Source organism: Betta splendens, chromosome 1, assembly GCF_900634795.4.
Source record: "Betta splendens chromosome 1, fBetSpl5.4, whole genome shotgun sequence".
In the NCBI taxonomy this organism is placed as follows: Eukaryota; Metazoa; Chordata; class Actinopteri; order Anabantiformes; family Osphronemidae; genus Betta; species Betta splendens.
In genome coordinates, this window is record NC_040881.3 from 3,548,887 (window position 1) to 3,569,779 (window position 20,893).

Here is a 20,893-nt window from a genome sequence, read left to right on the forward strand (position 1 = left end):
CTATTTGTGATTCTTTGTGGTCAGTGTTTGCACTGACTCCTAAAACCGCCCCCACTAAAAAGACGCCACAGTCACAATTGTTACGTTAAAGTTGCTTTAATTTTGTTTTTTAAAACATTTATTCCAGGCTGAATGATATCGTTACCACAGTTTTGACATGTACATTATTAATATCATAGTTCAACTATCAGAAAATAAAAACAGCCATAGAAAACATTGTTTGTCTGCCACATCTGGACAGAGTTGTATTTGAAGTCCTGCAAACACACAAACATTGTTGATTCTTCCAAGAGCTTGGCTCCTTTTCTTTTGAAAATACGGTATGAGAGATCCCAGAAAGCACCGCGCAGGAATTCAAATACATCTTTGAGTCAGCTATGCAGATTACACTGGAATAGTTTTATTAAAACATTGCAAGACAGAGAGTCATTCACCATTAATAAGAGAGGAAAAACGCTGCTCTTGCCTTTATTCTCCTACAAAACAGCTAGCTAATACTTTATCTTTAAAGTCTGAATTTTACAAGACAGAGAAAATTAAGAAACATGTGATATGAAGAGTGTTGCAAGAGTTAAAAACATTATGAAAGGCCATTAATCAGTGACTAGTCCAAAAGATCTCAACACTGTTTGCATCAATGGTGCAAAGGAACATTGTAATGTACTCGACCGTAGGTAGCATTGTTACCATAACATGGACATTTTCTTTAGAGTCACACATGTTAGATTGTCTCGCTAATACGAGAAGTGGTTGTTAATTTATAGTAAAATATTATAATGCTGTACAGGTTGAACGGTGTTTGAATGGTAGCGCTTCTTACTCAGCGACTGTCACTAGAGATGCCGTGTTCGTCTGAAATGCAGGTTCTACCTACTGCTTCAGCCATAATGCAAATGGATATCAGTGTGGGAGGTTGTGAAGTTCCTACAGCTCTAGATGTGAATGTAACAGAATAAAGAAGCAAAGATGGAAGCTATGATACTGCAGTGTGTAGTGTGCATCTGTGGGCATGTGCGGCGTCTGTGTAGAAAGAACTCGAGCTCGTTTCAGCCGGTCAGACACAGCAATCATTGTACTTAAACACAGTAACACTGAGATAGAGCAACAGTCAATCACGCTGCAGTGATATCACACACGGGTTCACGACTACAGTTTTATACACTGTACAGAGTAGTAGAGCGGGAGGAAAACCACTGGCAGTGCTGCAGGCGGTGTACAGTGTGTTTCATTTCTCCACCTTGCAAAGTCACCTTGAAGAGAATTTGTGCTTGTGGGTACAAAAAGGAAAAGAACAGAATCACAAATGGCGACTGGAGGTTGGTCCAAGGTCACCAGTTGACAAAATAAAAGCGCAAGACAAAAGAATCAACAGAATACTACAGCTGGTCACAGTATCACATCCCGAGCGTCAGCTCATGACAAAACATAAAAAATACCCACTGTCCTGGATTCTGAAACAAACAGGGACACAACTTCCATTCACATTAATGTTGGAAAGCTGTTCTATTTTACTGGTTTCAATGTTTCCGATCACTTCCCTGAATGAAAGCAAAACACTTGAAAATAACAAATGTCTCATCCCTCCTCAGTCCTGCTCGTCCTCCGGGACGTCGGCAGGTTAACGTAGCACCTAGCAAACATTTAGTCACTATTTTCAGTCCAACGCTGCTCTTTTCAAGTGTCCTTCTGGTTCCTTTCCTATTTTCACATGGGGGGAAAATATTCTATCAGTCTCTATTTTCCCTTTTTAAAACATTTGGAGGCAGTAGGACAAATCAGGCATCCTTCATTTGTACTATTAAAGTCTTTTGGCACAGGTTGAACCACCGTTTGTCCTTTGTTCCTCCATCCAATTCGCACAGTTCAAAGCAGTTATTCCACAATTCCAGGCTCGTGTTCAGAAGCTGCAGTATTTGATGTTTACTGTATGTGCACAAATGCAAATTCAGAGACACATGGCCACACGATTCAAGTCTCAGTTAGACAACAATGGTAAATGCTAAGGAGAGGATGCGGATGTGGTGTTTTATCTAAACATGGCTTTGTGATTCACTGGCTTATTATTAACAGATGAGTGATTGTTAGACTATCTGTCTACTCATATGTGTGTGTACAGCAACAATTTCCAAGATAAACACGCAGCACACAACATTACCAGTAATGATTCAACAGTCTACTTCTCATGAAATCTGGATAAAGCACACATTTATTATTTACATCTCTGTACAGTCTGTGTGAGTATGTGTATGCTCTTGTCTGTGTCTGAGTGTTTGGTCTAGATGTAAAACTGTGGTTCGTTGGTTGGTGATGATGTACCGTGTCCACTGGAGGGCAGTGTACAGATCCCAGTGGAGGGAAGGTGTCTGTGGAGTAGACAAGAAAACTGAGGCGATGGATCCAAGGCGCTTTCGTAGCTGTGAGATGTGGTTATGTGGGCTGATTCTTCACAGCAGTGGTGGAATGAGCAGCTCAGGTTGTGTCCATGAAGAAAAAGTGATCATCCAAGGTGTGCTGTTCTATTCTGATGGACTGGTTTGGGGAGTTCTGGCATGCTGCTGATTTGGCGTTAGTAATTCTGTGGATTGTTACAAACTGGGGTCACGTTGGTGCTTCAATCACTGTGTTGAGAACTTGTTGTTGGCTGTGAGAACTGGATTCAGGCAGTACTGGGTTGCATTCTGGTTTCTAGTGGACAGAGGACTGTGGTCGTGCGGCAGGGTGAGGCCGGCTAGCAGGGTCCAGTTGGTCGTTAGGAACGGAGCGTCGGTTCTGGTCTGGTCGGTTGGTGGCTAGGTACTTAGCTCTCATACTGGAGGTGTACTGAAGGGGGACAAATGTGAAAACAGGACACGAACAAAGGAGAATATGGGAGGAGCAGGAAACAATGAGAAGTCGGAGGAGAGAGACAGAAACAGGAAAAATGACAAGAAAGGAAAGAGAAGAAGAAATATGAAAAACATGGATTCTGATAAACTGTGCTTCACACTGAGGAGTAAAACAAGCTGCTGCCTCACATTTTAAATAACATAGATAGATAGATAGATAGATAGATAGATAGATAGATAGATAGATAGATAGATAGATAGATAGATAGATAGATAGATAGATAGATAGATAGAGAGAGAGAGAGAGATGGAGAGAGAGAGAGAGAGAGAGAGATAGATAGATAGATAGATAGATAGATAGATAGATAGATAGATAGATAGATAGATAGATAGATAGATAGATAGATAGATAGATAGATAGATAGATAGATAGATAGATAGATAGATAGATAGATAGATAGATAGATAGATAGATAGATAGATAGATAGATAGATAGATAGATAGATAGATAGATAGATAGATAGATAGATAGATAGATAGATAGATAGATAGATAGATAGATAGATAGATAGATAGATAGATAGATAGATAGATAGATAGATAGATAGATAGATAGATAGATAGATAGATAGATAGATAGATAGATAGATAGATAGATAGATAGATAGATAGATAGATAGATAGATAGATAGATAGATAGATAGATAGATATGGTAGTACATGTGAGGCAAACACACACAGGCACAGCAGAAACACTATGACCAGTCATTTGGACAGCCGGGGGTGTTTCATTACAACAGTCATTTGTTAAACAGTTGATTAGGTCTGGATGATGTTATTGTAAATTAGATGTGCTTCATTTGGTCAGTGGTTTGTAGTTAGTGCTCTAGTTCTGATGTAGATGGTTAGTGCTCTCAGTTACAGTTGGACGTCTCTGGGTTCCACCTCAGCGCAGGCGACGGGACAGACGTCCTGCCTAAGAGCGGTGCCTCGTGGCTGCAGTTCGCTACTGCTGGTGAGAAACGTGCTCCTTTACGTGTTTAATGGTGAAGGGTGAGGGGGCACAGAAACAGAGGACACACACACCTTAACTGGAGAATGCACACAGAGACACACTGTGGGAACAGAGGGAAGGGGGAGCAGGAACGTTCAAGGTTTGGGCTTCTGTTTACTGTCAAAAAGATCAGCCTCTCTGCAGGGTATCAGGTGGCGTGGAGCACAGAGGTGTGCAGAAGTGAAACTGCTAGAGTTGGTGATTGGTCACTCCATGGTTATACTGTATAATCCCAAATGTGTGTGTGCAACATCCACAACTACAGGCCCAGCGGCCCCTTGTCAATGCCAGTAAACTCAGCCAGTTTGTTGCACAAACTTAAATAAATGTGTGATTCAAACACTGGCACACTTACCTGAAGAGAGTGAGCAAAGCACTACAGAACTAAACATTAAGAGGTTGTTATCTCGCAATCCTCTTAATCCTCTAACAATTCACTGATGAAACCGACCAGACTTCTTACATCAGAAATAGAGAACAACTCTGTAGACATTAGACTGACCCATAGTTTCCCACTAAAAGAGTCAAGCCTCTCTTTTAATGCCGTTTCAGCTCTCTATTTTCAACAGGCTACTTTGAAAACTTCCAGGTACTCCCAGGCTGCCAAATGACCTTCATGAAGGCAATCCATCATCACAGACTAGTTTAAGAACAGAGGACACTTGCAGTGGTGTAGGGATATGGGGACTAGCTTCCAATATCCACACTAGCATGCTAGAAAGAAATCTGAATCAAAACCATGCGGCTGGACGGTGTTTCTAAAGCAATATTTGTGGTTTCTGTGGTTTTGAGTATCTCCCAGCAGTACTGTGGGTATTGGAAGATAGTGGAGGCAGAGTGTGATCTAGAAAGTGTTCACTTACAGAGGGCGGAGGGGACTCCCTGCCAATCAGGGGGGTGTTCTCACACCGAGGGTTCTGAAAGTTTGCGTTCTGGCTCCTGCATTATAGAATAGAAGGTTACTGCATGTGGTCACCCCACCACTGATGCTGAGCTGTTTAACTGATCTGTGGACTGCTCGTGATTTGACGTTTGCTCTCTCACGAATGGCCTTCGAAAGAGTTATACTTTTATGTTAGGTGGCGCTTTAAAGCCAGGGGTTTAACTTCTCTGCCACAGGCCAACATAAGTAAATCTCTCGCTTTAATCACAATGCGTGCTCCAAAAAATTGGAGTCTCACAATTGAACACAGGCTCAGTAAAATAGTACTTTGTCAGTGTGGGGACCCACAGGAAACTGGCATTTGGCACAAACCTTATAATATTTATATTTGTGAAATTGTAAATATTTTAATTATTAGATAATAATACTTTAATGTTCAAATGTATTTCAATAGCGCAATATAGCTGGAAGCCTAACTGACCTGCTAAAATTGTTATAACTGTTTTAAAATTCCAAAAATGTATTAAAACCCAATGGTTTAATCAACACAAAGTCCTGCTGCACTGTTTCAGTGTTGATAAGAAATGTCCATTAAGTCCTTTTCGTACTAGGACAAATCAAAAGCGCTTTTTGTCATGAACTGTAAATGTATTTTAGTTTACATTGCTGCTAAAAGTCTACAGGGTCTCACTGCTGACTCATTTTCTTCAACAACAATAAATTGCAACAAACCTTTGTGGCTGAAAGTCAGTACTGTGAAACACACATGATTTGTCAAAACCCCAAATGTAACAAAACTAAATGACTATTTAATGGTCCAGAGAAACTAAATTCTTCTAAATTCAGAAATTCTTTCTATTATGAATTTCTGATTGAACGCTGTAGGTGTTTGCTACAAAGCAAATGCTGCTATTCAACTCCTGTATATTTTGTTGTTTTCTCTTCTGTATCTCTTAGTAAGACTGTGGACTGAAACAGGCAGACTGGCAGATAATGAAGGAAGCTAATGTCCTATAGGGATCAAAATATATGCTGGGTTGGTCACTTTTTTGTTCACATGGTGGACATGCGAGCCACACTTAGCAAATAATAGTATCTATAAAAATCCATTTGAACGTATCAAAGGCAGTGATCTATGCTGCTAGTCTGGGTCAAACGAGGCAAGCAGCAGCTGTGGCAGACAGTGTATGGGTCCTGCTAGCTTCTGGCTAGCGGTGGGTGCTAACTCACATGTATTCAGTGACGGGGGCATTGCTGACAGTATGAGCTGTAGCGGGCAGGCTAGCTTCGCTACCGTAGCTGGAGCCACAGCTGTAGAGACTGGGCATGTGAACGCGGTACAGGTTATCGTGCACACCGCCCCGTGAGGCACCAGACTCGTCCTCTCCGTCTTCCTCATCCGTCCTTCAATTGGTCGGGGTAAAGGCAGGGCACGAGAGGGCGTGATGGATAGGGAGGGAAAAGGTAGAGGGGAGGGAGATCCGAGAGAGACAACAGAGTGTAAACAAGTGGTTGAAGAGGAGGTTAGGAGGGGAAGATGTACTATGAGGAGTCCCCTCATATAGAAGACTGGTTAAGACCATGCCTCCAGCCCCATAACAGCTGAACAAAAGAAAAGCAACATGGACGGCATTCATCTACAAAACAAGTCCACTACAGAATACAAAGTAGTACAAAGTAGTCTCTTAACTTAATACACAGCCTTAGGAGCAGCCATAACACTGATATTTCTATGTGGTTACACAATATCAAACTGTATGACGATGCTAGACTCTTCAGTATTCTCAAACGTATTCTAGTATGCAGAAGCATGCAGTTATTTTCGTCATGCAGTCTTCCTAAACCGGCACAGACGACTTGATTCATGGTGGTCTACCGTCCGTTTCAAACTGTAGAGTTTCATATTCTTAAAAGTCATGCATCTCTGAACGCTCTATGGAAATTAAATTAAAAACGCCAGGAAAAAGGAGATAAAACCATTTCAGACATAAAATGGTCAAGAATGTAAAAAGGCCAGCAACATAACAGAATGAGGCATCAAATAATATGTGCTGATTTGGAAGTTTGATCTCTGGCTACAGAAATGTACTGGTTTCTACGATACGTGGTCATGTGCACTAGCATATGTAAATTCGATTTTATTCTCTGTTTTTAGGATAGTTTTCCTTCATGGGACTTTTCTGCATGGTAAAATGTTGCACCAAGCTGTAAAATGTAATGTAAATGTATCAGACAGGTAACAGGAGAAAGTGAGAGTGTTTTTTGGAAGCTACAGGAGCTGTTACTACCAGGAATGGCCACCCGGAGGGGGTGTTTCATTATTTTCACTCACTGACTTAAAATGGAGCTAAGCTGTGCAGCACATCAAACAGACTCAGCACTTGCAGCACAGTCAGTCTAAGAAAGCAACAAACCCATTGAACCATTATTCAATTCAAGGACATATTGAATTATAGATTATAGTTTAACATCTGCCGGGCCATAACTTAGCACTGCTGGTAATTCACACTCACTGACAAGCATAAAACACCACTATTATGGCACAGCTCATAATTCAAGAGTCAGAGTGAAAAACATCACTTTATGTAGAATCTAAAGCTCTTTTGACTCATTGTTCCACAGAAATAGCTGGGTGATTGAATGGCTATTTGAATATGTTGCATATGGGACCACAAGCCCTGCCGTTTTTGTAATATTCACCATCATTCGCTGAAGCCCAAAGTATTTCCAAATCAGGACAGGGAGAGAGGAGGAAGGGAAGGAACAGAAGGAGGAAGTGGGGCACAGATTAAAAAAAATTGGTGATACACAATCTAACACAACACTGGTGCTCCACGTCCACAACAGAGAAAGGAAAAGTAGAAAATGTACAATCAGCCAGACTGACAGTTCTAACAGCTAACAACCAAAAAACTAATATCAGACAAGAAAACTGAATGGATGCAAAGACAGGCAGGAAGACATACAAAAGGCAACAACAGCTCTGGGTACAAACTAGACCTTATGTATGACATGCATGGCTTTTTTATTGCTTTCTAGGGGCGTTCTATCAGCTGAAGTCAGTTGGACAATCACCGTAACATGTTATACAGTAGCTAATGATATGTTAGCTGTTAGTGTACAAATTAAGTCCAGAGATGGGAACGTAAAGGTGTCAGTGTGGGTGGTCTGTGAGAGAGACTGAGTCCATGTGTGTTTTACCTCTTGCCAGGCCAGGTATGAGGCACACTGCACACAATGGAGGAGAACATCAGAGCAGTGACAAAGGAGAAGAGAATCAGGTAGATGAGACCCTCCACTCCGTCATAGCACAGGCCTGTTAAAGCCTGAACGTAGTCCTACAAAAACCAAAGCAAGTAAAGTCAAATGAGAAGGGACTTTAAGACTTTAACACTCCAACACGCAACGTGACTCACCATGTGTAGGCTGCGACAGTCAACCAGAGCGGTCAGCTGGTGTAAACCCACTTCTGTAGAATTCAGCACAGACTGGATTTGCTCAAGACTCCCCTGCACACAGAAAGCAAAGGTCACTCACGCATTATCAAATATAGATATCCACCTATGCACACACACACACACACACACACACACACACACACACGCACGCACGCACGCACGCACGCACGCACGCACGCACGCACACACACACACACACACACACACACACACACACACACACACACACACACACACACACACACACTACTTTCATCACCCTCTCACCGATGTGAATCCACTCAACTGCAAATACAAACATCCTACAGATCCCTGCGCACAGAAGCACACACACCTTGGTGTTGGCATAATCACGTGTTGCTGATCTCAGTAGCTCTGCCACATCATCCTGCATTTCCACCAATGCCTTGTGACTCCCTGATAGCCTCTATGAAACACAGAGAGACAGCAAGGACGCACACATACCTTTTGTTATTCACTATTACAGACACTGGCCACTTTATTAAGTTCACCTCTAATATGAAATTTAATCCAATCTGCTGTGAAAAGTGCCAAAAGTATGTAAAGAGGTGATAATTCTCAAACATGTTTAGTCAACTTTAAGACTACATGAGAGTTGCTGTACTGAACTGAATGAGACTGTACAGATGTGCTTGATATAGAGGCTAATTACTAGGCAAAAAAGAGCCAGGTTACCTGCTGGAAAGGATTAACTTGGCCAGAGCTGCACTTCAGGTAATACTGCAGGATATCTGGGATCATACAAACAAATCCACATTAAGAAATAATACATATCTACAATTAACATTTATAACAAAATGTAGTATACCACTGTAGAAGTGTGATAACCACATTATTCAGACATAACTGTGTGATTTATATGTATGTTACAAAGGCAACATCTGTGCTCGACAGCAGACAGAGCGGAAACAACTGACAGACAACAGCACTCATTAGATGAGTGCAAAACGGGAAGTGAGACAGGAAGAAACAGAGCAACCGAGAAGCAAAGAGGGATTTAAAAGGATGAACAGATAGAACAAATCAGATAATGATCCTAAGTGAAACAAAATATGCCCTGTTTTTTGCACATCTGGGACAAGCAGAGGAAAGCGTGAGCAGGGAGTGTGCAACGCCGCTGAGGCATTGCGGTCAGCAGAGAGAGAGAGAGAACCAGCATTTACATACCAGCGTGTCAATCAAACACAATCCCATTGGATACACACATAAATGCAAACACTTGTTTCTTAAAATAGCAGCAGCATGTCAGGGCGAGATTCTACTGGCAGTGTCGGACATGGACTCATTTAGAGATGTTTCTGCTCACTTATCAACCTACAGTCATTCACTGGGCAGTCTCTTCTGTTTGCTCATGAGATCATATGAACGTTTACATTTATAATTTTACAAATACAATGTTTTAAAATTCACCCAAAAAGAGTATAATAATCATAATTTATACATATTTTTGTATACCTTGGTTGATGACAGCATTTTCCTTGGTTACCCTGGTGATGTAGGTATAAGGGGAAACGCAAAAGTCACTGCCGGCCTGTAAGAGGGTAAACGCACATGACACATCAGGCTACAGCTACATTCACACTCAACACACTTGCTCAAATAGCAGGCAGGGATTACATCACTGCAGAGAACTCTGCGATGTTGCCATGGTTACACTTACAGCAGCAACGGCCAGCTCCACTCCGAGAGACCCCCAGCTGATTATCAGAGTCAGAACCCCGAGCAGACACACTCTGAAGGGCAAACACAAAACATATCTTTTGAACCGAGGATTTGGTTTTCCAACATGACATGCGTTAAGCAGTTTTAACAGGATTTAACTCGTCCAAGAGCAGCAAGACTTGTGGGATGAGGTTCGGTAACATACCCGATCAGAGTGCCTCTAGAGTTGCGTATCAGGCCGAAGAGTACCAGCAGACAAATTAGTACATCAAATAGCAGCAGGCCCAAGTACCCCAACCATCTGTGAATAAATACATTTAACACTGATTCAGACAAGCTCCCTCTTTCATTATAAAGTCAGAGTGACTGGGTAGATGCAAAAACACATCATTAACAGTTAGTACTGACCTGTAAAAGTCAAAGGCCTCTGTCTTCCGTGCCAAGTCCTCCAGAGAAATGTCAGTGCTGGACCAAAAGGGAACATCCACCATCAGCCTCACCAGCTCGTCCAGCTGGCCCTGCAGCTTTTGGACGATGGACACGTAGTCTGTCTGCTCCTGGAAGGCAGTCTCTAACTGGACTAAGCTCTCCTCCACTGTCTGGTTTAAGGCTAAGGCGCTGTCAGAGACCTAGACACAGATATTAACCAAAAAACTGCATTAACCCATTTATATTTGCTTATAAATGTGCTTTTTGACGTTGTGACGCTCACCAGTTTCTCTACCCCAGATACCGTGCGGTTGGCGTGACGCAGGGAGTACGCCAAACGAGTGGCACCATCACTCGACTCCCCGTTTCCATAAAACCCTACAGCGATGCCGGCGCTGGGAGGCAAAAGAACAGGACGTGCCAAGTGTTAACCAAAATGAATAATTGAACCTCTATATATTAATCATATAATGCTTTTGTTTCCTCTTCAGACTAACAACAAAGCACAGTTCTTCTGTTAACCTGCAACAGGCAGCATTGGGCCCTTTATCCACTTTAGTGTCCCCACGTGCAAGCGCAGGAGTGGTGCGCGTACACACACACACACACACACACACACACACACACACACACACACACACACACACACACACACACACACACACACACGCGCGCGCGTGCGCAACAAAACAACAACAAAGATCCTCTTGCTGCTCTACACCTTTATTCACACATGCCACATGCTACAAAATCAGGGCTTGCTGGCAACAGAACACTTTCTTCAAACTTAAATATTATTGAATATCGCCACAACTCACTGAAACCTCCACCAGAAATCTGTCTGACCTCCTAAACCACATGCCTGACTCCACTAAGCTTTATCTTCTCTCTGCCCTTTGCCTTCATTGTGTACTGTATGTACTGTGGGTACTACATGTGTCTGTTTAAAGGAACCATTTGTACTCATAATGTCTACACACTAACACCAGACAGATTTGTAGAGGGAAATTTATGGGCATTGTTAAACCAATTCATTCCAGCCCATTAGCTCTTGAGTGGCCCACGTTACAGTAGGGTTTTATACACACTGTGGAGGCCTGTGTGTTTCATGGTGGACCTCATCAGAGAGGAACTGCCTAGACAAAATATAAATATTGATAAGAATACAGTCCTAATTAACCATCAATTTGTTTATTTAAGCTGATGCCTTAGCTGATCTTTATCCTTCTTACTCCATCCTACCACCTATTCCCTCTCCAGTTCCCTTCACCACTCCTCATCTTGCTTCTTCTTTATCTTGCAAGTTTAATACATCCTGCTACTGCCAAGGGATTTAGCGTTTTATATTAACAAACAGCTTAGATAGTGAGCTAGCTCATCTCTGATAAAACACTAACACACAGAAAAACACTTTCATTAATAAGAGATCTTAGTGCCTTGGAGGAAGAGAATCTTGTTCTGAAAGATGCTTCCACAGAAATAGAACAGCTTTAGTGTCTGCATCAGTCCATTTTCAGAAATATGGGCTGACATCATATTGCTAAAAATGCTTCCTGGTGTGTAAATGACTAAATGCAATGTGCTGGAATGTAGTCAAGACAATGCAAATGTTGTCCACTGTCAAAACTGGGTTCATGATGAGATTAAAGCATTTTCACTTTAATCCTAAATTAACGTTTAGGAAAATTACACGAATTAATGTGCCACTTTATTTATTTAACAATCTGTCTTTGACAGAAGGTTTCAGCAACAAACAGACACCACTGGTGACAACTAAATACAATTATAAAATATCAGATCCCTAAAACAATATAGAAAAGTCATAACTGTAAGCTTTAATCCTGAGGTCTGTTGAATCTGAAAAGCCATTTTTATTCCATTTTACCATTTACCAACAATAGCCATGGAATTTCCCAGAAAAGAACTGTTAAGTGGTAGATGGACCTTTTTTTGAAGACATTTCACCTTCCATTCAAAAGCTGTCACCAGCTCTGACTTATACTTTCATTAAATCCTTTAATGGTCACCTGGATTAACAAAATACACTTTGTGTAACCTATCACTGGGACATTTACATTATATCTAAAACTGATGATATATTTTCTGTGGCTTAAATAAACCCATAGTAATAAAAAACACTACAACATATAACATATGTACAGCTTTTACCCAAACAAACTGCATATGCACACAAATTAAGGAAGTCAACATGTTTTTGGTCTAATGCTAAAAATAAGATGTGATGTCATATTAAATTGTGGACATACAGTAGACAGACGTGCACAGATGTACACGCACAGAAGCACACACAATAACCGGCTAAATGTGCTGAGATGCGTATTAAATATTCAAGAAGAAATATTATAGCTAATCATGAAATATTAAAACCTACAAAAACGCTTTTCAGTACTGAGTCACACACACACATGCACACACTGCTTTCTCTGATTGTATAATTCATTTCTCGTCTCTGCATCAAATCTGCTTCTGTCTCCATGGCAACTTTTCTGGGCCAGGAAAAAGGCTAAAGAGAGAGAATTAATAAATAACAGAAGGCGACTAACGAATCAAGAAAAGCAGAACAAAGGAATAAAAAGTCCTGTGAAGGTAAAATAAGGTGAGTAAATGAAAATAAATGAAAAAAGCCAGTAAATGAAAAGAAATACTTTGTAAGTTTGCCAGTGAATTTGTGTGCCAGGAAGAGCAGAATCCACCAGAGTTCACACCGGCCCGTATCTGTGGTCAAAATAAAAAGCATGCTGCTGCTGGGGGAGTCTACACAAACACTTCAGGTAAACACAAGCAGGAGTGTAACCACCTGCCTGTTACATATAAACCATATAGATTTTCAGGCCAAACCAGTGGTTGAACTGATACTATGCACACTCTCACATGGCTGTTGCTTAGAGACAAAAAGCTCCTAAACATTACAGAAGTTAACATGTAACCTCCTTGTTCATTCAATAATCCCTAATGAAAATGTTTTACCTATGGCAGTGACTGCAAGGGAGATTTGGTAAAATGCCTTTAAATACATATACAATACAATACAAAGACTTCACTAAATGTATCTGCACCCATGGTGTTGAGGCCGCTCACCTGCAGACGAGTGTGGCAATGATGACACACCAGGCAGTGCAGCAGCAGTCAGCGCTGGGCTGCTGGGAGTGTGTATGGGAGTGAGAGGAGTCATCACTCTTGCGTCGCCGGCAACACAGCCAAAATGAGTAGAAGAGGAGAAAGAGGAGGTCCAGGGCCAGACACACCAAAGCCACCGCACCAAGCAGCAAAATAGACTGAGGAAAAAACAGCAAGACAGGAAACCTTAGTGACAACAAGAAATATATGACAGATATGTTAGGGCCACAAATTATTCACCATAAAATGTTTTATCTTTGAGAGTCAGCCTTATCACAGGGAAGGAAGCAATGCAGATGGTGGTTTTACAGATTCACATAAGCTGAAATCAGATACAGAGGCAGAGAGACCACATGATTCATGTTCTGCTGTGCTCTTCTCTCCACCAATGTGAGACCAGAAAATAGCGTCTGTTAAATGGCATGAATGCAGTGACACACGCATTTGCACACCTCCACAGAGTGAGCGGAAGCGAAGCTGCTGGGGAGCTGTGTGTTCTAGGGTCCCATCACATGGATCACACAACCTCTAAAAGCTTCGGGTAGAAATAAAAGAAGGGCTGGTGGAGGCAGACAAAAAGAGCGGGTGTAAAACACAGATGATGATGACTGAACACTAAAAGGAAGGAAATGAGGGCTATTTCAGGCATTTGTGAGTTTTCCACTGCAAACACACACATTGCAGTGTTACAGTAGTTTTCTTTCCTTGTGGGGTGTCTGGAAAAGTCATGATACTGCAGGGAGCCGAGACAAAGGCACGTTTCAGCAAAAACGGAGGCTCCACCTGCTAGAACACTTAAGACAAAGGAATCCTGCTACGGTTGTGCTCAGTCAGTAACAGCAACACTGTAATCTAAGGGAGTCCCTCATGGATGTTAACACAATTTGACTCCACCTCCAAGATTCACACAGACCTCCCGCCTTCCCATACTTCTAAACTGCAGATTTTTCTACTGACCTAATTTTCTTCCTCTCTGCCAGCCAGCTATTTCCTACCCTCCAGCAATTTACACAATAATTGTAATATGCGCTTGCACTGTAACTGTGAATTTACAGTGAAAAATTACATCATTAAAAAAAAATACATTTATGCTTTTTTATTCTTTTACTCAAACACATCAGGGTTATTCTGTTGGTAACCACATTTTGCAGCATTGAAATCAAAGTATCCAAAGGAGGGCAGAATTTTATCAGAGCAGAAAATCTCAGTTTTGATCCAATGTTTGCTTTTTTTCTCGTGAATTATAATTTGCATCTTAAGACCAGCAGATTTCTGCAGGTGTTGGGTCATAAATCAAATTAGGAAATGATGCGGCTATTGACACCAAGGTTAAAATTCCCACAACCAGCTAATATGCCCTCTCTAGAATCAATACTAGGGTTTATTCCTTTTCACATCAACCATGCAGTCCCATATCAGCATCCTGTGGGAACTGTGGCAGCTGTAGCACATGTATCGACTATGTATCGTAGTCAGGTTAGTGGGTCACTAAACCAGACCACTGTAGCAGAAAGGACACAATACAGCTGCAAAGCCTCATATATCAAAGGAGAAAAGAGTCTTAATAGTCATTTAAGGGTTTGTGTATTTACAGCTCAGTTGTGTATTTCTGCCATTACTGTATTTATTTCTCATGTTAAAGCAGCTGGTATCTCTGGACTGAGCTAGAGGTTGCTGCCCTGACTACTTTCCTCCAACAGGTTAAATAAGATAAGGGGGGCACACAAGCAAGTAAAAATAAACAAAGCAAGCTCTTCATGTTAAGAGAGAGAGAGATAAGCTCTGTAGATTACTGGTCTCTGTTAATATCCTGTTATTATCTATGGGCTGGGCCTGCGCTGTGAACATTGTGCTATGGTTAAGAAGTATTGTGTTCCACTAATGCACTGATCTCTAGTGACTTTAAATTCAGGGCTTAGGTCAGTCAGGGCTTATACCACACTGTATAGAGTAATAATTCAACACAATGAGAAGGAAGCTGTAATGTTCTATGGCATCATAAATCCTACTACAGGGGTGGCAAATTTGATAATTCCATATTTTATTCTAAATAAAAACAGATCTGAGACATGTCTCAGAGACATTTTCAGAGAACTAACTTTGATGGTATCAATGTATTTTAAAAAAGACCCTAAATGTAATTTGGCAAATTTACCTGAAAAAATGTCAAATTATATTGATTTGATGACTTTATATTAACTAATTATTATCAGTATGTATGTAATGCAACTACGATATGCATTATTTTAGAGCAGGGGTTCAGATGTTGGATGTCTAATGTTATTTAAAACAGCAGAGCAACAGGGTGATGCAAGCATTTGTGCGGACACAGTGCCACATGTAAAAACCAAGGTGCCGATCCAAGGGGGTGAGTGGGCCAAGCCACCAAACCCAGTCCAGGGAGGGTGTAATGATGTAGCTGGGGAGCGGAGCTGCATGAGCTTAATGTTGAAGCTTTAACTCAGACAGCAGGTCACTGCAGCCACCTCACTCACTGCACCACGGCCGCTAGATTAACTTTGGGGCCGACGAACCATCACATCAGATTAAGCGTGGATCAATTAGCTACTAATAAGCACTGCGCGTGTGTGTGTGCAAGTGTGCACGTGCGCGTGCGTGTCTACTGGAGATCAGGTTGCAGGCTGGAGGAGGAGCTAAACGTTAAACACACAAGCACAGTGATCTACTTTCAATCTGTTCACTTTAGTGTGAGTGTGTGCACGTCTGGGTGCATTTAAGCTGACAGGATCAATCACTTCCACTTCAGTGAGTTGTCCTTGCACTTTCCCTGTAACTCTGTAGTCTGTTGTGCTCTCAATTTCACTGGCACTGACTGACCTCAGCTTCTTTGTAATATTCACCTGAACTAAGGGTCAAAGAACAACCAAAACAATACCAGAGAAATCTGTGTCCAGACAAAAGGCATCAGCTGGGTCATAGGACGACTACAAGCACAAAAACAAGCAAACAGCTTGGTCATAACCTACCAAAACGTGTAACACATTTAAGTCACTGCACTGACACTCTAACAACATTAAGGAGACGTAAAAGCAAAATAGCCCACATAATGATGCTGACAGGAAATGGTACTAATAAGCAGGTAGCACAGGCTGCTGGTGACAGGGAGCAATACAAACAGTTCAGTAGTTTAAACAGCAACTGGTAAAGGTAACTGCATGTGCTGATCCCTCGCCTTTGGCATTAACATATCACATTTCCTCACTGAACGCATCAAATTGTCTGAGCAGATTGCACTTGTCGTATGTTGTCACAAAAACAAATCCCACTTAAATATTCACCTCCTGTTTTTAATTAAATCAGACCCTTGCTATGATGATGAGACATATTTTTCCACTGTACAAATACCAAAAAACGACTCAAAATACTAATTACTGAGTTACTTTCCACAATTGGCAACATGTGTGTGTGTCATTATAGGTCACATGACTCTGTAATGGTCTGCAGCTGTGTAACTGCTGCTGGTAGCTGACTCTGCTATTCTACCATAATACAGGCACACACACACACACCAGGACAGGCAAAAGCATTACTCTAATGCCATGTAGAACCTCAGGATAAAAGCTCCTGTTTCAGCTCCTCGAGAGAAAAACACTCCATCTCAGAGTTAGCGTCCACCAAGAAAGTTTCTGAACGCTAAACAGCCTTGTGCAAACTTCAGTACAACAAAGAACAACATGTGAGTGAGTGAGTGAGTGAGTGAGTGAGTGAGTGAGTGAGTGAGTGAGTGAGCGAGTGAGTGTCATTGTGTAAGTAGACATTTTTGAGCAGCTGAATACAAATGAACCTGCACCAAATCACATCAGAAAGAAAAAACTCAACGCTTTCTTTTGTGTGCAAATGTGTGTCATATTATGTTGTGGCGAGGGAGTCAGTACACTAAAGGATCCTGTTTGTATGTACGTATGTGTGTGTGTGTGTGTGTGTGTGTGTGTGTGTGTGTGTGTGTGTGTGTGTGTGTGTGTGTGTGTGTGTGTGTGTGTGTGTGTTTCTCAGCTGGATGAGTGGATGCATGAAAGCCTTTGAGACAGATATACTGAGCCAATCTAAAGAAGGGCTTCAGTGAAAGACTCAAAGAAAGAAAGACAGCATTCTTTCACAAGCCCTCCCCTTCTTCTGCCCCTCTCCTCCCCCTCTTCTTCACTCCCGTCCCCTGTCCAGTTCAGACTCCTTCTTCTTGTTCTTCTCGCCCCCTGTACCTCCCCCCGTCTAGCCAGAATTAATGATTTCACCCTGAATAGATCCCCTATATTCATTCACACACAAACACCCAAGCCCTGGGGGAGATCTGTGACCTCACCTCGCCAAACAACACTGAGTGCTAAATACGCATTGACACAGAAAGTGAAGATACTGTATGTGACACAGCACATACTATAATAACTAGGTACCATACCACCAAACAATGTACAACCAAACGTGATCTTAGAGCTGAATGCTCAGCGACACAGAAACAGTGCCATCTGCTAAAACATGTCAGGATGTAATTAGTCTAAAAAGGGGGTCCTTAAAATTCCAGTGGTCACACACTGACACTCACACACACAAAGGCTCTTAGTTAAACACTGAATAGCTCACAGGAAGTAGCTATTTGGCAATTTAGTAGCACCTCCCATGGCTCATCAAGCCTTCTCTCTCTCCTCGAGCCTCCAATCAGTCCCTTTTTATCTTTCTCTCTCCCTCCTCCTCCTCTCTCCTGGCTCCTCTCTCCAGTTCTCATCTCTCTCCGTTGTTCATGGCCGTGGGTGCCTTCCCACGCTCTGCTCTTGAACTCACACACCCTCCCTCCGCTCCTTGGGCATGTCAGAAAACTACATTGAGGGGTGACTGCAGCAAAAAAGTGTGTGGAGTCTAAGTAATGTGTCTCGACTTTATGGGGCCTAGCAAGGCTGTGATTTCTGCAGCAGAGACCTGGAAGTCACCTTGTTTGAGGATTCTAATGAAATGCAGGAAAACTGGGCCAAAACCCGTCTTTGAGATAGAGCTGCTCTCTAAGGCAAAGCTTCAGACTCAAGCAGCCTTTGATCACAGAAGAACTACAGTTAAATGTACGCTTTTAACTAATGCTAATGATTGTTTTTCATGCCTCAAAATTATATTTTATTAAATCAATTAATTGTTTATCAAGTGAAATGGCAGAAGATAGCAAGAAATGTTTGTTTATTTGTTTCCAGAGCCCCATATGTTGTCCTGAAGGTACTTGTTATGTGCATAAAAGCAGAAAATTGTCACGTCTGTTTAACTGGCAATGAAGGGCATAGGAATCTATCATCAGGAGAGGTTGGCTTGATGAATTTGTTTCAGTCCATTTTACATTTCTTAGGAAATCATGGGAAACAATAAAGGATCAATTATTGTAGCTACTGTACATGCTTCAGTAATGCTTTGTCTTGTACTTTCCTATGTTTCTATTAACCTCAAAAGCATTGACAAATACTGTCTGCAAACACTATAATTTAATTTATTTTTAAACTATAAAGTAACATATTCATAACAATGATTGAACGTGTGGGATTATTGCGTTTGTGTCTGTGCAGACTCACAGACACACACCTACAGTACTATACTGATCGATGCAGCCAGTGAACCCACAACTCTGTGACTGCAGGACAACCTTAGTCACTACTTGGCCACTCTTCTGTGAAATTACAGCCCGGGCACGTGGCAGAAGGTGGGACGGCACGGCGAAGTTGCATCATAGGGGGCATGATCAATTCTGCGTGGGAGCTGATTACTCCACTGTACTTGTCTTACCTTCTGGTACTCAGAGTCCTCTGGCCTGAAGTCACTGCTCACCAGCTGGAATTCAATGTTGAAATGAGGCAAGCGGTGCAGCAGGTCCACCCACCATGGAGGCGAGTAGTTCACCACAGCCGCCATCCTGACGCAGCTACCTGTCCGACGGTCACTTCACTCGCTAGCCCGATTCCTCACAGACACTGGGAAGACATTTGCAACAGACTCAGGTTAACGAGCACGGAAATGACTTAAGGCACAGTACAAACCAGCGGATATCAGCCACACAATTCCAAATCATAATAAGCGCAGATAAGGTAATTGCTGCTAATACAGGTAACCACCAATCTATTCCCATCAACTACAGAGAAGACATCACAGCCTGTGAGTTATTAGTGCTAATAACCGTTAACACCGGTGGAACAACCATCATCAACAAACCACTACACTGCCCGTCACATACACATACATTAGGGTTATTGTCTTCTGGACGTCACTAATATGCAGCACATGAGCAGCGTTCAGCTGTGCGGCACAAAGTGTCCTCGCCTTCGCCTCCCGTGCACGTTTCCTCGTCTACACACACCTGCAGTAACGCGTTCGCGTCGCACAAATTAATTCGACACGTGAGGGTTTTCCTGCTTTTATTTCCGTCGTGTTATAAGGAACTGGTAAAAAAAAACCCAGCTCACCCGTAATGAGGAGAAGCCGAAGGGGTGAGATACGTGTCACAATAACCCGCACACAGTCCACAGCAAAGCTAAACTCAACCCAATGAGGTCATCTCCATCTGGACGTACTGTACATTAATAATGACAATAGCATCGTCCAATTTACGCCCATACGGCAGCTTCGTGACGGTGAAATGGCCGTTAAGTCAAAGCCCACACACAAGCACCGTGTGCGCCGTTAGATTCACTGTAGCACAACATGTAGGTCGCTCCCATATTCCACCCTTCTTACCGTTAATAAACCGTTAGCTGCGCCGGGATTAGCTAGCCGGAGCCCGCTTTGTCCGCTCAAACTACCGCAGTCTCGCGGAGTCGTCAAGGCAACGGGGAGGCGAAACGGCAGCAACTCGCCTCCGGTGTCGGGGTCGCGAATCGGAACCAACCTGGTGGAGCCGCGGCGGGGGCACACTCTGGGTTAGTGCAGCCTCGGGAGTCCGGTCCGGCGAACGCCTCGCCTTTTGTCTTCATGCAGGTCCGCGCGGTGGATGTGAACACCGCAGGCGCGCGCTGCTGCATCAACGCGGCCGCGCCGTGCTAGCGTCAACTGCGAGGCGCGAGTCGGCTGCAGTCGGAACCACATTGAACACGGCAGAATATGACGGCTCCTAATCCGGTCCGCTCGTGTACCTCATACCGCTCAACCGAACTGTGGGGAGCTGCAGATAACGAGACGCTAAACTCGTCGACCCTATGCGTGTTTTTGTTGGTTTGTTTTTGTGTGATGCCGTCGGTGCTGTTCCCACGATGCCCGTCGGTTCAGCCCGTCTGCTCCTGCGGCGCCTCGGTCGGTCGGCAGAGCTGAAGGGAGAAGCAAACGCCGTATGAAAAAAACTGGAGGACGGGGTGTTGCGGCAGCTCCAGCTCTGAAACCGAGAGCACGCGCGCGTGTGCGAGCGTGTGTGTGTGCGTGCGAGCGTGGAGGAAAGATCAAATGCGC

General features: G+C 42.7%; 1 protein-coding gene across 4 annotated transcripts; it reads right to left on the reverse strand.

The window, feature by feature from the left end:
* Window positions 1–77: 77 nt before the first annotated feature.
* On the reverse strand, window positions 78–20,857 carry LOC114848992 (protein tweety homolog 3-like). Of its 4 annotated transcripts, none has more exons than XM_029140011.3 (15): window positions 20,340–20,857; window positions 19,244–19,428; window positions 13,433–13,629; window positions 10,617–10,728; window positions 10,313–10,533; window positions 10,110–10,205; window positions 9,903–9,975; window positions 9,698–9,773; window positions 8,918–8,973; window positions 8,556–8,648; window positions 8,180–8,272; window positions 7,965–8,101; window positions 5,994–6,167; window positions 4,744–4,819; window positions 78–2,820 (listed from the first exon to the last, which is right to left on the reverse strand). In XM_029140011.3, the coding sequence occupies exons 2-15, from the start codon at window positions 19,367–19,369 to the stop codon at window positions 2,686–2,688; spliced, it is 1,665 nt and encodes a 554-aa protein (XP_028995844.1). In that variant the 5' UTR covers window positions 19,370–19,428; window positions 20,340–20,857; the 3' UTR covers window positions 78–2,685. The 4 variants fall into 4 exon arrangements, with proteins under 4 accessions (XP_028995844.1, XP_028995923.1, XP_028996011.1 ...); XM_029140090.3 differs by lacking the exon at window positions 20,340–20,857 and adding an exon at window positions 20,189–20,332; XM_029140178.3 differs by lacking the exon at window positions 20,340–20,857 and adding an exon at window positions 19,918–20,096.
* Between the last annotated feature and the right edge of the window lie 36 nt (window positions 20,858–20,893).

Excerpts from the sequence above, each read along its gene's own strand:
- LOC114848992 (XM_029140011.3), bottom strand. The coding sequence starts at position 19,369 with ATGGCGGCTGTGGTGAACTACTCGCCTCCATGGTGGGTGGACCTGCTG. Across the intron at positions 9,976-10,109 it reads TCTAGAGGCACTCTGATCGG|AGTGTGTCTGCTCGGGGTTC; the intron begins GTATGTTACCGA and ends TTTGCCCTTCAG. Across the intron at positions 2,821-4,743 it reads GGGAGTCCCCTCCGCCCTCT|TACACCTCCAGTATGAGAGC; the intron begins GTAAGTGAACAC and ends GTCCCCCTTCAG.